Source organism: Schistocerca cancellata, chromosome 2, assembly GCF_023864275.1.
Source record: "Schistocerca cancellata isolate TAMUIC-IGC-003103 chromosome 2, iqSchCanc2.1, whole genome shotgun sequence".
Classification (NCBI taxonomy): Eukaryota; Metazoa; Arthropoda; class Insecta; order Orthoptera; family Acrididae; genus Schistocerca; species Schistocerca cancellata.
The window spans coordinates 397,465,202-397,480,834 of record NC_064627.1 but is presented as its reverse complement, the minus strand read 5'-3'; the positions used below and the strand labels follow the sequence as shown (position 1 = coordinate 397,480,834).

Here is a 15,633-nt window from a genome sequence, read left to right as displayed (position 1 = left end):
TCCGTCATCAGGTGGATTTATATTTGTTAGTATGACGTGCGTTTGCGTGTGTGTTGTGTCATGAGTTTTTGAAGGAAGTTGTAGCACTGTCTAGTGGAGAAACAAAACATTATTTCAGAACATGGTTTTGGGATGTGATGTGTGAAGGCAGTGAAAGGAACCTGTGACCTCTAGAAGTACCTTGTTTTACTTATTTCATTTATACCGTTAGATATACGTAAAACCATGTTTTGAAGTAGTGTTTTGTTTCTCCACTTGATTGTCACAAGTCCCAACAAAAAATCGCAACACATACACACATGTCATACTAAGAAATTTAAAGCCACCTAATGATGGAGGTTTTAACCTGTGAAACGCGTTGTGGTGATAAATAAACAGTGACTGGTAACAGTAATCCTTCATGATTTTAGGAATCGACCCTTTCAATCGACGTATATCATATTGCCTTTGGACGAATAAGTGGAATGTCTTTGGACCATTTATATTTGCAAGGAAGTCGCTTCCTTTTCTTGTGGAGTATGAAAGATGACTGGGTTTAGTGAGAAGGTGAGGAAAATGAAGTTTAATTGTTTTCAGAACTGTATCATTTAATATTAGTTAGTTATAATATACTTGTTGGTTCATCTCTTTTGCGTTGATAAATTTTAGACGGTCGTGTGTAGTGCGCTTTGTATGTATTTTCATCGTAACGTCCACGTGGTTAAAATCAAAGTAAATGCTGTGGAGTAGTTCACCCTTCAGCAATAAATACGTGATGACGCATGTATCTTACCTACATTAACTGATGTAGAATGATTTAATATGCAGTCTGATATTCATTAGACGCATCATTTGAGTCGTCGTTAGACCTTCCCTTAGCGAATATGTTTGTTTTTGCATATGCTGAATTCGTGTTACAGAATCACTGGAAAATAAAGTCGTAATAATTGTTCTAATTCTGTTTCAGAATTAACTGTAGTTAAATATTATGTAGTTCTGCATAAGTGGTTTTCAATTTTTATGAAGTCAAGTGCCAGGAACTAAATTGTGTGGTTAATGAACCTCTTCCAGGCAATCTTGATCGACGGAAGGGGGCACCTCCTGGGACGGCTTGCAGCTATAGTTGCTAAGACTGTTCTACAGGGAAACAAAGTAATAGTCGTGAGATGTGAACAGATCAACATTTCGGGAAATTTTTTCAGGTAATTAATGTAATTTCTTTGTTACTCCATATCAGACTTTGCTGTGATGTCATTGGTAATTTGCGCCTGAAGCGGCATGTTGAATAAGACATACTGAGCATATTCTTATGTAAGAACACCATAGCATAAATGTAACACTGTTAGTTAAGTGAAAGAAGACCTTAACACTTATGTAGTAGCCAGGGTGTAAAATCAAGGTTGTTATTCATTTCCTGGATGCCAAGTTTCAAAAGCCATCTATTATATAGGCTAGACTAAAATTTGTGGATGATTCTAATGTGATTACTAAAGTCGTAACTTATAATGTGGTACATATGGTAATTGTGTATTTTGTATGTATGGTAAATTTAGTAAGGACAGTTCTAATTAAGTCATCCCACTTGTATCTCGTGCCTGTGTTACAGGTCACAAAATATGTATTATGCGCACCAGTTTGAAAGTTGGCGCAGTTGCCGATGGGAGCCACTGTAAAGGCATTTCCCGTTTAGTCACTCCTGTCAGCTAGCGCACAGAGTGTCAACTTTGTGCGAGTAATAAGTGATTATCATGTGAGCCATATCATCAGTGATACTGTTACTCACATCCAAAATATCTGCTGATTGTTACCTATAATGACTTATGAAAATGGGCAGAATCCATTACTAGTCAGCCTTGAAATAGTAGCTTTGGTGTTAAACATTCATCTTCATGAGAGCTGTAAGATGTAACATAATGAAAATATGTATCTAGAAAGCCTCCTTCTAATAATTCTTGTCAGATTGAGACTGAATTATGCAAAGATTTTATTAAACTCACTTGTTTGCAAAGTCATTCTGTGTATTTACCATTTGAAACAGTTCACTTTTTCGTGACCGAACTGAATAGGCTCATGCTGTTAATAGCACAGCACCATCAGGGCTATTAATTTTCATATGCAGGTGCAGCTACTCATAAGTGAACTTATCCGTACAAACTAAGTTGACACATGGTGTGGTGGTTGATGCGAGTGACTATAAAGGTATGTTCCATTTATAGCAACCCCATCTGCCATCACAGTGTCAACTTTATTCAGAGGTAATAAATTTTTGTGCAGTATTGATTTACGTTTGATGTGCACTATCTCCAGTTCTGTAATGCTTCAACCCATAGATTGGCATGAGATCACTGGTGGGCACTGCTGAACAAAGTGCCATACTCTATGCTGGCTATGCAATTTTCATAACTGTGCATGTGCCAGTTAATCAATCTACAACTTTCAGAAAATTGGGGATTGGTCTAAATAGTATTGAATCCATTTGTCATAAACATAAGTTTGTCAGTGTTTCTCATATTGAAAATAAATGTCAGTTTGTGGGGGGGGGGGGGGGGGTAGATTCTACTCATGTGGTTGCTGTTCAAATTTTGTTTCTTTTAAATTTTGCAGTTTCATTCTGTGGTGACTTGAAATTGGCAACAGTTAGGACCTATTGATGGTGGTTACATTACAAACAAGACATTGGGAGGGGGGAGAAGAGACAACTGCGCAGTCATTTAGCTGTTGTCAGTCAATCAGTCAATGCATGCAGAACAAAATGGACAAATTGTGCCACTCACTTTACTGTGGCAAAATTTGAGGTTCCCAAAATAAGTATGGATAGTAATTTTTGCTATAGTGAAATGTCAGTAGAAATTAAATCTGAAAAAATTTAATTACCAGTAATATCAAAACTAGAACAGTCAAGTTTTAGCTTACAAACTGCAATTCAGATATCTAATAAAATAGACTGAAGGTGGCTTTAGGGATGTTGGCAGTTTGGACATTTAGATCTGTTTCTAAACTTTCTGTGGGAACTGTATCTCTGTGTGAAAAATAAATGCCAAATCTAAAATTCTCCCAAACAAGCCTGAAGCTGAAATATTTGTGTCTAAATAAGTTTTATATTTATGTATGTAAGAACAGAATAAATGAAGTACTTATACAAAGCAAAGAAAATATAACAAATAATGCCATACTTGCAGTGATAAAATTAAATGGTTATAGGTCTAAATTTCAAAATATTTAATTGGCCAGGTAATGAATTGGTCATACTGGCACTAACTAGTAACCCGTGAAAAAGTTACTAGTTGATGCCCTGTGCCGTAACATGTTTCTTTGGTGAATCGTGAAGTCAGAAGCATATTTACAGTCCAGAGTCCAGAGATGCATGTTTCTTGAGAACTGCATCAAACTTCTAAAGTTTCTAACCCAGTCTTGTGATTGGATGTAATTCTAAGAGTTGATGTAATAGTTTTTACACTGAGTCCTGTGTTTTTTACATAGGGAGGCTAACTGGGTTCATAATACTCTGCCATTGAAGAGAAACCTTCAGAGGAAAGTGTTTTTAAGAGCTATTAATGTGCAGTTTTATATTATCTTCTGTAGATCCACATATGAACTGCAGTAATAGTTAAACAAGGTTGGGCATTAGACAAATCTTTGGGTTTGGGCAACTGCATCAATCCTAGTAATTGGCCTTTCATGTCATTTGGTGTATGATTATGTTGACTTGTTAATTTATCCCTTTTATGGGGCCACTCATCTCAAATCTATTATGTAGTCTGGCAATAATATGCCTCAAATAAAAGATCCGTAAATGTTCTGCATAAGCTTCTTAATAGTAGCTTGCATAAGAGTTCCTAATCCACTAACCAGTAGATTAAACACAGAACTCTTAACAATGGTTATATAATCTTTGTCCTCTATTTGGTTACATTTGAAGAAATAGCTACAGCTCCCTGTGCTGAACTCCTAAGTGCAGAGGTCAAGTAAATAGTAAAATGTGTTGTGTAGATCTTGTACTTTGAAACAGACAAGCTAAATTGATCAGTGACCTTTTTCATTGTTTTCTTCTGTTATGTGGGTCAATTATGTGAATTGTTGATAGCTGTTCAATTTTAGATCAGTGATCTCAAATTATTAAATTAAAAACTCTCTCATCTCCTTTTATATCCTAAGGAGTTTTAAAAATGTCTAAATTTTACAAGAAGTGATTGATGACAAAATCATAGCCGTCCTATGTTAACTGCAAAGATTGATATTAGTTTTCGTAACATAAAAGCGATAGATTAATAACATTTAAATAGATTTGTATCAGAGACTTTGTTCTGAATTGTAATTCTTGCAGTCTGTTGTTTTAGGGTAAATGCTTAAAAATATTAAATTTTTCCAGGGCAAAGTTGAAGTACCTCTCATTCCTTCGCAAAAGGTGCAATGTTAATCCAGCACGAGGACCATACCATTTTAGAGCACCAAGCAAGATATTGTGGAGAACTGTTAGAGGTTTGTAAACTTACTGTTAAAGGCCAGTTGAAAACTACATTTGCTCAATCAGCAATTGGAGATAGTTTGAATACTAACTTTACTACAATTGTGTGGCAATGTAGAATTTGATTTCACACTGCTAGGGTGCTTATCCAATTTTTTTCTGTTTACTTGTCAGTGCAAAAGTCTATAGTCGTATTGGATTCAATTGTTTCGGAGCTTGTAGTTTGTGTGCTAAGGAAGTGCTGTGATGTGTGTGGATACATTAGAGGCATATCAAAAGCAGTCTGTTTTGCAGTGTAGTTACTATTTGGAAATAGGACATAGATATAAATTTTAAAGCACATATGTTAGTTTACCTCAAGACCAAAGGAATGCTAATTCAGTGTTGTAAAATTCGTCTTGATTGTAATAGTTTACGTTCTATTGTTTGCAAGCCGGCCAGTGTGGCCAAGCGGTTCTAGGCGCTTCAGTCTGGAACAGCACGATCGCTAGTCTCAGGTTCAAATCCTGCCTCGGGTGTGGATGTGTGTGATGTCCTTGGGTTAGTTAGGTTTAAGTAGTTTTAAGTTCTAGGGGACTGCTGACCTCAGAGCCATTTGAATCATTTTGTGTTTGCATACTCCACCGTAAAGGGGAAATGTTGGTCTTGCAGCTAACTATTAGTTCCCTCACAGGTATGTTGCCACATAAGACAGAGAGGGGGAAAATGGCGCTGAAGAGGCTTAAAGCTTACGAAGGTTGTCCACCACCGTATGACAGAAGAAAGAGGTTTGTGGTGCCTGGAGCTATGAGGGTTATGTGCTTGAAACCAGGACGAAAGGTAAGTGTTATGTTGTCAGTAGTGTTGAAATATCTACATATTTCAAATGTGATGTACAGCTGCCTTTGAACGTGCTGGGAATAGGCTTGTGTAGCACACCAAACATGACAATCGTTCACTTCATGCGTAAAAGTTCTACTTCAAATGAAATTGTTGTTTTAGGTAGATGTGACTTTCATGCCCTATGTAAAATAAACCTTGTGACCCTCTCAGTGGAATGTTAAAAGCAAAAATACCAACCCAAGTCTGGTTTTAACTTGTTTATTTGAATGCTGTGACATTGTTCCTCTTAATTGCTGTGCTCAGTAGCAAAATACTCCTGAATCTTCACAGGCCTTTGCTTAATATTGGAAATTTTGTTTCCTTCAGCCAAGTTCATACTATTATTGAAAAATTAGCAAAATGCTCTGATTACAGAGATAACACAACTGTATTGCTCTGAATTTCTTAAGTTCACAAAATGGATTAGCCAAATTATTGAACAGATATGCTCTGTATTATGTAGTCACACACTATGTGGGTGTCTAAATTAAAAGAATTTAACAAAAATTATATGGTTGTCTATTTCACTGTGAAGGTGTGTTGGTTCTGAAAGGTGTGCTACTTTTACTTAAGGCTCTAAACCATTTATTCTGGTGATGAATTTGTAAACTTCATTTTTATTTATAACTATTGAACTACATACAAGAAACAGTCTGAGAATAGTTATTCATTCTTATTGTTCCTTTAATATGCAAATGTATTGAACATAAAATTGGGGCTAATGTTTTATTACTCTGTAATTTGTACTTTTGCTCCATGCTGCAACATTGAAGTGAAGTGTGTGCTCTTAATGTTATCCGTGGCTTCTGCTGAAGCATTTCACAAAGTCTTAGAATAATTTTTACTCTTGACACGTTAATTGTAAGACTGTAATAATTGTTGCTAAATCGTACCTAATTCTAACCTTTTTTTCTTGTTGTGAGTAAAGTCAATGATTATTTATTACCTACATTATTTGAGTATCCATGATACAGAAAATGTGAATGAGGCTAAAATTGGTTGATGTTTACCCATAAGACTTCAGTGCTTCATTTTGTAACTTCTTGTTTGTGTTATCAGTACTGCCATTTGGGCAGACTTTCTCATGAAGTGGGATGGAAGTACAAGCAGGTTGTTAGGACCCTTGAAACAAAGAGGAAGGTCCGGTCTGTACTGAATATCCGCAAGCGTAACTGTCTTAAGGTATGTACAGCAGTTTGCAGTATTATGATTTTTAGTTTGTGAATTTGGTTTAATCTAATAAGATCCGTTAACCTCTAGTCAGTGGCATAAGATGGTCCCCCCCCCAACAGTTGCAGCAAGCTGGGCAGGTAGTTTTGAGGACTACCTTGACTGGTAGCATAAAGCTCTTTCGTAAATTTCTATGGCAACTACTCGTGTTGTTGCAGCTCTGTAGAAGACCTGTTTCATATGCAGCCATTGACATTTTGCAGTTGAAGGCTTTTAGTTTTAGTAGTACTTCAAACTGTTGGGGATCATCTTACAGACTTGACTATAGTGCTTGTATTTTTGTTTGCTATGAGTTAGTGTGCATGAGTTAGTGGCAAGATTAGTCAAGTCTGTCTGGAGAAACAGTAAGGCTATTTTGGGTAGTCATTAACATGTTAGTTTGAGGCAGGCATAATCTGCCATCTCATGTGCATTCTTTTATGCTTTTAGGGTTAAATACAATCTGCCCAAGTGTTTCTCCAAAAAGTGCAGTTTATGAACTAACATGACATTTTCACCAGTTTGTTGTAATTAAGTTTTAATTTTAGTTCCTTGTGAATATTGAAGGAAGGTTGACTGTTGCCTTTTGCTTTTGTCAAAACTATTCATGTTAGACAGCTATTCCTTTAAAAAATCCCTTAGGTCACAATATATTGTAGTATAAACTTTCAACAAACTTTTTCCTACTGTAATGACAAGAAATGCAGGGTAGTATTTCCAGGTGAACTGCTTGTTGAGTGAGGGACCAATTCTTTTTACTGTAATAACTTGTGTGCACTTATTGGCCCACACGTGAAATGAACCTTTTTGTGTTGTTGGAGACTTGAAATATAACTGAATGTAAACTAAAGTTTTTCACTTTATTCTCAATGTATATTCTGGTCTTGTTTGAAAGCACGTATCCCATAAAACAGTGTTTCCACTAGGGCAAGATTTTCATTCTTCTCCCCTGAGAAGAAATTATCTTGCTTGCATCAAATGGTAACTACTGTTATTACGTTATGCTACTGCTCAGTTACTTCGGTAATTTGTAAAAAAGTAAATCAGTGGAAATATTTTGAAAAGTTTGCAGCGAAGTATGCAGTCATTGCCCAGTTCACATTTGATGGGTTTAAGGTTGTAGCTTGCAGCATTTGAAATACAGCTAACATACTTTTTAACAGTGGAGGGGAAGTTATATTTCTGTCCTTGGGACAATGTGAGGTATATTGCACATTGTTAATGATGTGGTTGGCAGCTAATGTCATACTGGTGCTATTGCTGCCTGGTGTGTGGAGCTGCCTTGTTTCTTTTACATAAGTTGCTGATGAAAGCTGAAACTGGAAATTGAAAACTTATTGAAACGTGTGGGAAGTGATAAGCTGAAAATGCTGGATGTTCTTTGTCGTGCTCCATGTGGCAGGTATTTGTAAAGCTAAATACCTGTTACTTCTGAATGAACAGGTGGATGAAGCAGAGGACTTGTCACAATTTTTTTATATACTTATTCCACTTCATTGTTCACCTCAATGCAGAACTCACCAAGTTTGTCATTGTTGGTGACTGATCTTGCTTTAAATTCAATGATTTTCTTACGAAAAATTGCAGTAGAGATGTTTACAAAATCATGTAAAATTATTGGTTGAGCTAGACTTGTGAAGCTGCTGTGCTCAGCCCTCTGCAATTGCAATGGATCAACTTAGGTTGACATGACTATAGTTGGTGTTGCTAAAAAATAAACTTCTGTGGTGGCATTTTTGTGATTCATGCACTTTCAACAAATATCATTACTGTAATGAGTAGCTTTTCAGTAGGAAAAACAGCAAATTCGAAATTTGTCTTGCTTTAAGTAGGTAATGCTAGTTGTGACTGTCTGGATTGATTCTGTACAATTCCTATTCATTATATGGGTGCACCCAGTACTTACTTTTCTTATTACTTAAAGCCACAGTGTGCTCTTCAGAAGTGCTCATTATTGAAACTGAAACAGAAATGTGATTCATGCTGTCTTACTGTATGGAGTCACATTGCTGCATATTCTGTCATCCTAGTGGAAACACAAGTGTTGCACTGGTTAGTGTTCCACAACTTCTTTTACGTGTCATTTTATGTATTGTCTCAGTGTGTCTAATGCTCCTGTGGAGAAAATTTTTAAATTGAGTTGTCACAAATCAGTAATGAGGAAAAAATTGTGCTGCCTCTGCTTTATCTTTATCAATTATTTAATAACATTTCAGAAACTTGAGTGGTTATGCAGGCTTTGCTCAGTTGTAAGTGTAACGTGATGTGTTCATAATGTTAAATCACTTTCCAAGTTTGAATCAGTTCATTTTTATCAGTGTTAAAACACTCTAAATTCTCCTTTGCATATGTTTCATATTTGCTCTTTGAATAATTTATAAAGAACTGATTGTAGGGGAATTAACTGAAAATGATACGGTGCTTCTAATGTTTTGTAGTCCATAGAAGAGTATTTCAATATTGCTAACCCTCACTACCGCCATTTAAGTTTCATAATTTTTCTTACCTATCTTGCTCTATCTTCAACCTTGATCTCTAATGTGATGTGGAATCGTGTTTGAATGGAAATATGGATAGAAAAATTTCAGTGGTAACATTGTCTTAAGCATTAATAGCAATTTCCTTTTAGTAGTGCATTTTTTGGTTAGCTGGCAGCAGTCAAAAGTATGACTTCATATCTCAAACAGAATGTAATAGAAATTGAAAGCAGCTCACTTGCAGTCCATTGTCCTGCACAGGTGCATCTATGTTCCAAGAGTTATAGAACCTGTACAGAAAATTAGAATAGAGATAAAGAAACATCATTCCCACCCTTTTTATTGCTTATAAAAACCACACCATACAGAAAGACCTTCAGAGGTGATGGTCCAGATTGCTGTACACATCGGTACCTCTAATAACCAGTAGCATGTCCTCTCGCATTGATGCATGCCTGTGTTTGTTGTGGCATACTATCCACAAGTTCATAAAGGTACTGCTGGTCCAGATTGTCCCCAGATTGGCGTATATACTCGAGTGGTTGGTGGGTCATGTTGTCCATAAATAGCTGTTCTCAACCTATCCCAGGTATGTTCGATGGGGTTCATCTCTGGAGAACATGCTGGCCATTCTATTCCAGCGATGTCGTTATCCTAAAGGAAGTCATTCACAATAATGTGATGTCAATCCTGAGTAGTCCATTCGGCATGTTTTTGGGCTCATCTGTACTGTGCTGCATGGTGTTGTGGTTGCAAAGATGGACCTTGCCATGGATGTTGGGAGTGAAGTTGTGCATCATGCAGCCTCTTGCTACGTTTTGATCCGTAACAACGACATCCACTAGTTGCACTAAAAGCATTATTCTACATGGTGGCATTGCTGTCGGTTTGTCAGAGCAATAATCCGTAGGTAGCAGTCATCCACTGCAGTAGTAGCCCTCGGCTGGCCTGAGAGGAATGTCAACAGTTCCTCTCTCTGTATCTCCTATATGTCCGAACATCGCTTTGTTTCACTTAGACACCTGGACACTTCCCTTGTTAAGTGCCATTCCTGACACAGTTGGACTTGATCAAACTGCAGTATTGAAAGGCATGGTTGAACTACAGACAACACGAGCTTTGTACCTCCTTCCTGGTGGAATGACTGGAACTGATTGGCTGTCTGACCCACTCCGTCTAGGTGCTGCTCATGCATGATTGTTTACATCTTTTGATGGCTTTAGTGACCCCTCTGAACAGTCAAAGGGACTGGGTCTGTGATACAATACCCACATTAAACATCTTCCAGAGTTCTGGAAACCAGGGTGATGCAAAACTTTCTCTCTCTCTCTCTCTCTCTCTCTCTCTCTCTCTCTCTGTGTGTGTGTGTGTGTGTGTGTGTGTGTGTGTGTGTGTGTGTGTGTGTGTGTGTGTGTGTGTGTGTGTGTGTGTGTAGACTCATTGTCTTCCCATTATTTCCACTCCAGTGGTGTGACAGAACAGCACTTGTTATGTAGAAATACTTTATTCTTTAATATGTGACAAAAATGCACAAGACGTGATATGGGCAGTGTCATGAAAACTTCTAGAAAACTGTTTCTGTAATACTAGGACACCACAATGGTTTCTTCAAAATTGTTTTCTTTAACATCAGGAGTCTTAGGGATATTGACGAATATTTTTTGTCAAAAGTTCTCTCCAACAGTATGATTTTTAAATGGTATGTTTTCCGAAAGTGTAGAAATAAGTTGCCTTCCACCTCACATCTTACTGAAGACAAAGTGTGCGGGCAAGTCCCAAGTCCTCTACACCTGCTTTCTCCTTTCAGTAATCCAGTTACAAAATTGTATGCATGACCCTCAGCCAACATACTTTGCAGTAATATAAGTAATCTTCATACTTTTTTAAATTGTCTAGTATTGTTAAAACTGATGGTGTAACAATTTTTCAGAAAATATACTATTTGTGCCATCAATTTCATCATGTGGTCCATGCTGGCAAATGTAACACAGTGCTTCTTGATGTACAAAACATTGAAACACTTAATTGCCAACTAATTGTTTATGCATGGAGTTGAAATGCTGTTTACAACAAATTTAGAGTGCCAAGCAATTATGCATTTGGGTAACAAAAATGAGAATACTCTTCAAAGAAAAACAGCCTCTGCAACTTTGAACTTCTTTTATCGTGAGGGATAAATTGTGCCGACATGATCATCTTGCTGAAGTGAAGGAAGTTGTACTGACTAAAATGTGCTGCACCAAATACCTTAAGAAATAATCACCTCATACTGTACAGAGAAGTTCTTAAAATGATTTAATGAAGTCATGGCGTACAGGATCGTGACAAGGTACGCAGAGCACCCAGATTGCACATGTGAGGATTCGTGTGCTGTAGCCATCCCTGATGTAAGGGATACAATATACTTTACTTTGAAATCCGTAATTTACACAATGTATCAGTAATTTAAATTACGTGTCTTATTGTAAATTTCTTCTGCACTCGCACCACAAAGAATCCCAAGCAATCAGTGCCATTGTGAAAGCTGATCTATGGTGAAACCCAGTGTGTAAGAATCCACGTTACGAAGTTTCCACATTTAATAAATCTTTGCCCTGGTGTAATTGCTATAGGAATGATGTCCCTGAAATACACTTTTTATGAACTTCACTTTGCAGAAAATTTTGCTTTTAGGTAACACATGAAAGTTTTAGAATTGAATTTTATTTATGAAATTCCTAACACACACGGGATTTTCCCCTTTAACAAGTCACACTCTTAATAAAACAAATGGCAGTAATTTGTAACTCAATTCTGTTTATATGCAATTTTAATTGAAACAGCCACACCGGGATGTAAGATGCCGTCTTACTTGGCTGTAAAAACACATTTGTTGGACACAGATGGTATGGTAAGAACACCTTCCACAATCAGCAACATGTTATTGCCGGAAAAAGCAAGGCTGGAGTGAAGGCAGCAATAAAATATCACATTGTAAGCAATTCTGCCATCAGTGTCGCTTAAATTTGTGTATGGTGTGCAGAATATGTCACTGATCCACCATATGTGAATCTAGGTGGACAAACATAACAATCCTATAGTGCACAGTATGAAATTGTTACTTTTGAATATTTGCTACTGCAAACTTACTGTGACTTAAAGTAATACTTCCATGTCACATTTTCAGCAGGTAACTTATAATTGCAAGGGTGTTTAAGATTATTAATTGTTGCTGTTTGGTTGCTGCTGTTTGTTACTTAGTGCTGTTCTGGAAACTTAATGCAACAACTGAATTTGTTGTCATTGACTAAAAATTCCACAAGTTTTCTGTACAGCGAAGTTTACAAATTAGGAGCTCACACATTCAACAACTTAAGTTAAAAGCTTTAAAAACTGAAATTATTTTCCAAAACATGCCATAGATAATATAAACTAAGTAAAAATCATGATGCCATACCACTACTTTTTGTAGTTGAAAGAAAACAATGAAGTTCTGTAACTCACTTTGCCACTTAGTGCCATCTTGTGGCATTTTGCAAATTGGACAAGTCTCTCCCGTGCATGCTGCTCCCTGTTAGGGGATGTGATTTTGGACATGAAAACCGGATTTTCCAGGTCCTTTGTGTGCTCGCGTGCTACTTAGTGGCCAGAGGGCAGATGTGCCAGGGTAGCATGTAGACTCAGCAGTGAGCAGATGGATGTCTTGACCAGCTGTTGTGATGTTATGAAAAACACAACAGCTGGCCAAGTGGGGTATGTGTAGAGTGGGTAAAACCTGTGAAATTGTTTGCTTCTGTTGCCATACCAATAGTTCATGCCTGATGTAAATTATTCTTCAGCAAGCAAAAATAATTAGTGAAATTTGGTTGTTTGGATCCATATTCAGAAATACAACAGTTGCTATAGGTTGTGTGAATAAAATGAATGTACTTTCTCAGCATTTCAAAAAACATTCTCAAGTTAGTGTGAATAAAAGTCTGAGAATATACATCTGAGAATGTTCTCAACTTGAGTAAAAGGATAAGTTGCTCAATGCAGACAGCATTGTCCAATTCCATATGAATGAAAGTACTCTCTCACAGTTGAACATTGTTTTCTGGAGTTGCTTTGTTGCATACTTTGAGCTGAGTACATTCTGTTGAGGTTGGTTTACTGAATTTTTTGTAGTTAAAATCGCACAGCTTATGTTGCTCGAAAGTAAAGAAAGATATTTTACCCTGAAGAAATACTGTAGACAAACAGAAGTTAACACTGATTTACCAATAAAACATTAATTGGCTGGTGAACAATGTTCCCAGAAATCGTGCAAGATGGGTGACTTTTCAAAGTGAAAATGGAAAACATTTTTCTGCAATTTGCCAGACCTGTTTTCAGATCGATATGAGAGACAAACTTGTCACTGACATTTTCAGATGCTTGTTTTCTCACAGCATGAATCTTATATTAGAAATAAGTGAATAAGAAAATGTAGTAACTAGTTTATTACAAACCTAATGATCTTTCTCACAATGAAACCTTGTGGGTGACTTTGAGTAATTGATGTGTGGGTGGACCATTGTGTCATATTGAACAAAAATTCTCATGTTAGAAGACTGACATAGATCTGGTTTGGCATAGATAAAAATGTGATGTATTAAGATTTTGTTTCCATAACATCTTCACCTAACTTTAATAAGAAAATTTTCTTCATGTCAGAAAATGTATTTTTGTAAACTATCTTAATAAGTCATTGCCACACAAAAATAACAATCTAAACAGTTAAAATTACATGTGTGTTCTGTGCTGGATGTGGCAGATTACACACACTGAAAATCTGCTCAAGGAGGAAGGTAGTAAGAACTGTCAGAACATGGTTCCAGTTTCTTATTCATGTGAAACTAAGACCTTTCACAAGATTTTTTCTTGAGAATATTATCTGGAGAAAATTTCCTTTTTTATTCATGTGACCCAGTGTTGATGGGGTTAGTTCTACAAGACATCATCATCTAATGTAGCACATTTGCAGTTTCTTCTTCCTGTTCAGATAATGGGACACACATTTTGTGACAGGTATTTTTAATTTCTCTTTCAGTGACAAGATTTTTCAAAGTATTACATTTAATCTCTGGGAATTTCTTGATGGAATATGTAAAATAAAATAAAGGTAACCATTCACCCTGGCTGGTGTGGTGCAAAGAAATTGTGTGTGTGTGTGTGTGTGTGTGTGTGTGTGTGTGTGTGTGTGTGTGTGTGTGTGTACACTTCTGCTGGACAAAGAGGAAGAGCTTGAAAGGTAGTGTAAATACTGTTTCTTGTTAATAATGTGGCATGTTCCTATGCGACATGTCACTCAGTTATAGGTAAATTGTTTGCCTGTCCTTTATTTTATGTAGATTTGTAATATCTTGTTAAGTCCCACACTTCCTTTGTGGCAGACTCAAATTACTTGTTTAGTCCCCTCCCCCCTTCTTCCATCTTCCTTCCTATTTATTCTATAGTCTCTAAAGTGGTTTGGTACCTGCCTCTTTGCTCTCTCGGCTTTGTCAGCATGAGTGGAGGGGGAGGTTGTATGACCTGATCAATTTTCCAGCCTTCTCAACCAATTTGCACAAAGATTTCAAGCTTAGCATGCACATGGAAGAAGTGGTGTGGCTGCTAACTTCCCCAAGTGTAAGAGTTGCCCAAGTGCTGGCTAGTCAGATGATTTTTTTCAGGTGGTGGGAGACACAATATTGTACTCTGATGATTTTTCATTTAACTGTTCTAATATTATTTGGTTACTTTTCTAGCCGTAACTTGTTAGTTTTGTTGTTGTTGTTGACTGTGTATTGTACATTAAATTTCCATCAGTACTGTCTGCCTTTACTTAAAATGTGAAACATATTTAAATGTTGTTAATCTTCTTGCAGAAGCTGACAAAGGAAGCTGGGCAAAAGGTGGCGAAACAAGTGGAACCATTCACAAAAATAATTAATTCTTATGGCTATAACTGAACTGAATGAATAAATCTGTAATTGAACACTATTTTGTCTTTTCATTTTGATATCACCATTTCAACCATTTCAATGACAGAAGTTTGCATTCATAATGTCTAGTAATTACTGTAAATTAATGGTAGTGGTAGACAATTACTGCTGGACTGTGTTCTAAGAAGTTTAAAACCTGGAATATTTGTTTACCAAACAGTTGAAGGATTTCAAATTATCATATTAAAATGTTGTGATCTTTTGCTCAATCGTTTTTGTATTTTCTCAGGGTTTTTCACCATCTTGAAACAAATTTACAGAGTTCATTGTTCTTGACAGTGTGTGTACCTGACAGGACGTATTACATCTGTTAGGCAAGTTTAAGTAGTTAATGCAAGACATTTTAAATTTGTTTACAACACATGTGCTGTAGGGGTAGCTATACTATTTGAATTTCAGTGCCTTTTCACTGCAGGTCCATTCTTAGTCAGTGCATAAAATATTTTCTTCTGTTTAAAGAACTAAGGAGTAGGGACATGAAAAACTTCTATTTTGCAGTAGATGCGAATTCTGCCTCAAAATGAGATTCCTTATCTGATTGTATGTCGCAGCAAATTGTATCCAGGTGAACTATTTTTATCAGAGCTAGTTTAATATAACTTTGTTAAAAATGTAACCAATTTTCAGTTACTGTTGTTGCATATAATCTTCAAAAGTG

At 36.6% G+C, this 15,633-nt stretch overlaps 1 protein-coding gene across 1 annotated transcript; it reads left to right on the top strand.

Moving 5' to 3' along the window:
- The first annotated feature begins 459 nt into the window (after positions 1–459).
- Positions 460–14,973, top strand: LOC126161824 (60S ribosomal protein L13a). The gene is made up of 6 exons (XM_049917928.1): positions 460–546; positions 1,051–1,181; positions 4,349–4,458; positions 5,118–5,263; positions 6,365–6,487; positions 14,859–14,973. Exons 1-6 carry the CDS (start codon positions 526–528, stop codon positions 14,940–14,942), a joined length of 615 nt encoding a protein of 204 aa, XP_049773885.1. The 5' UTR covers positions 460–525; the 3' UTR covers positions 14,943–14,973.
- The last annotated feature ends 660 nt before the right edge of the window (positions 14,974–15,633 follow it).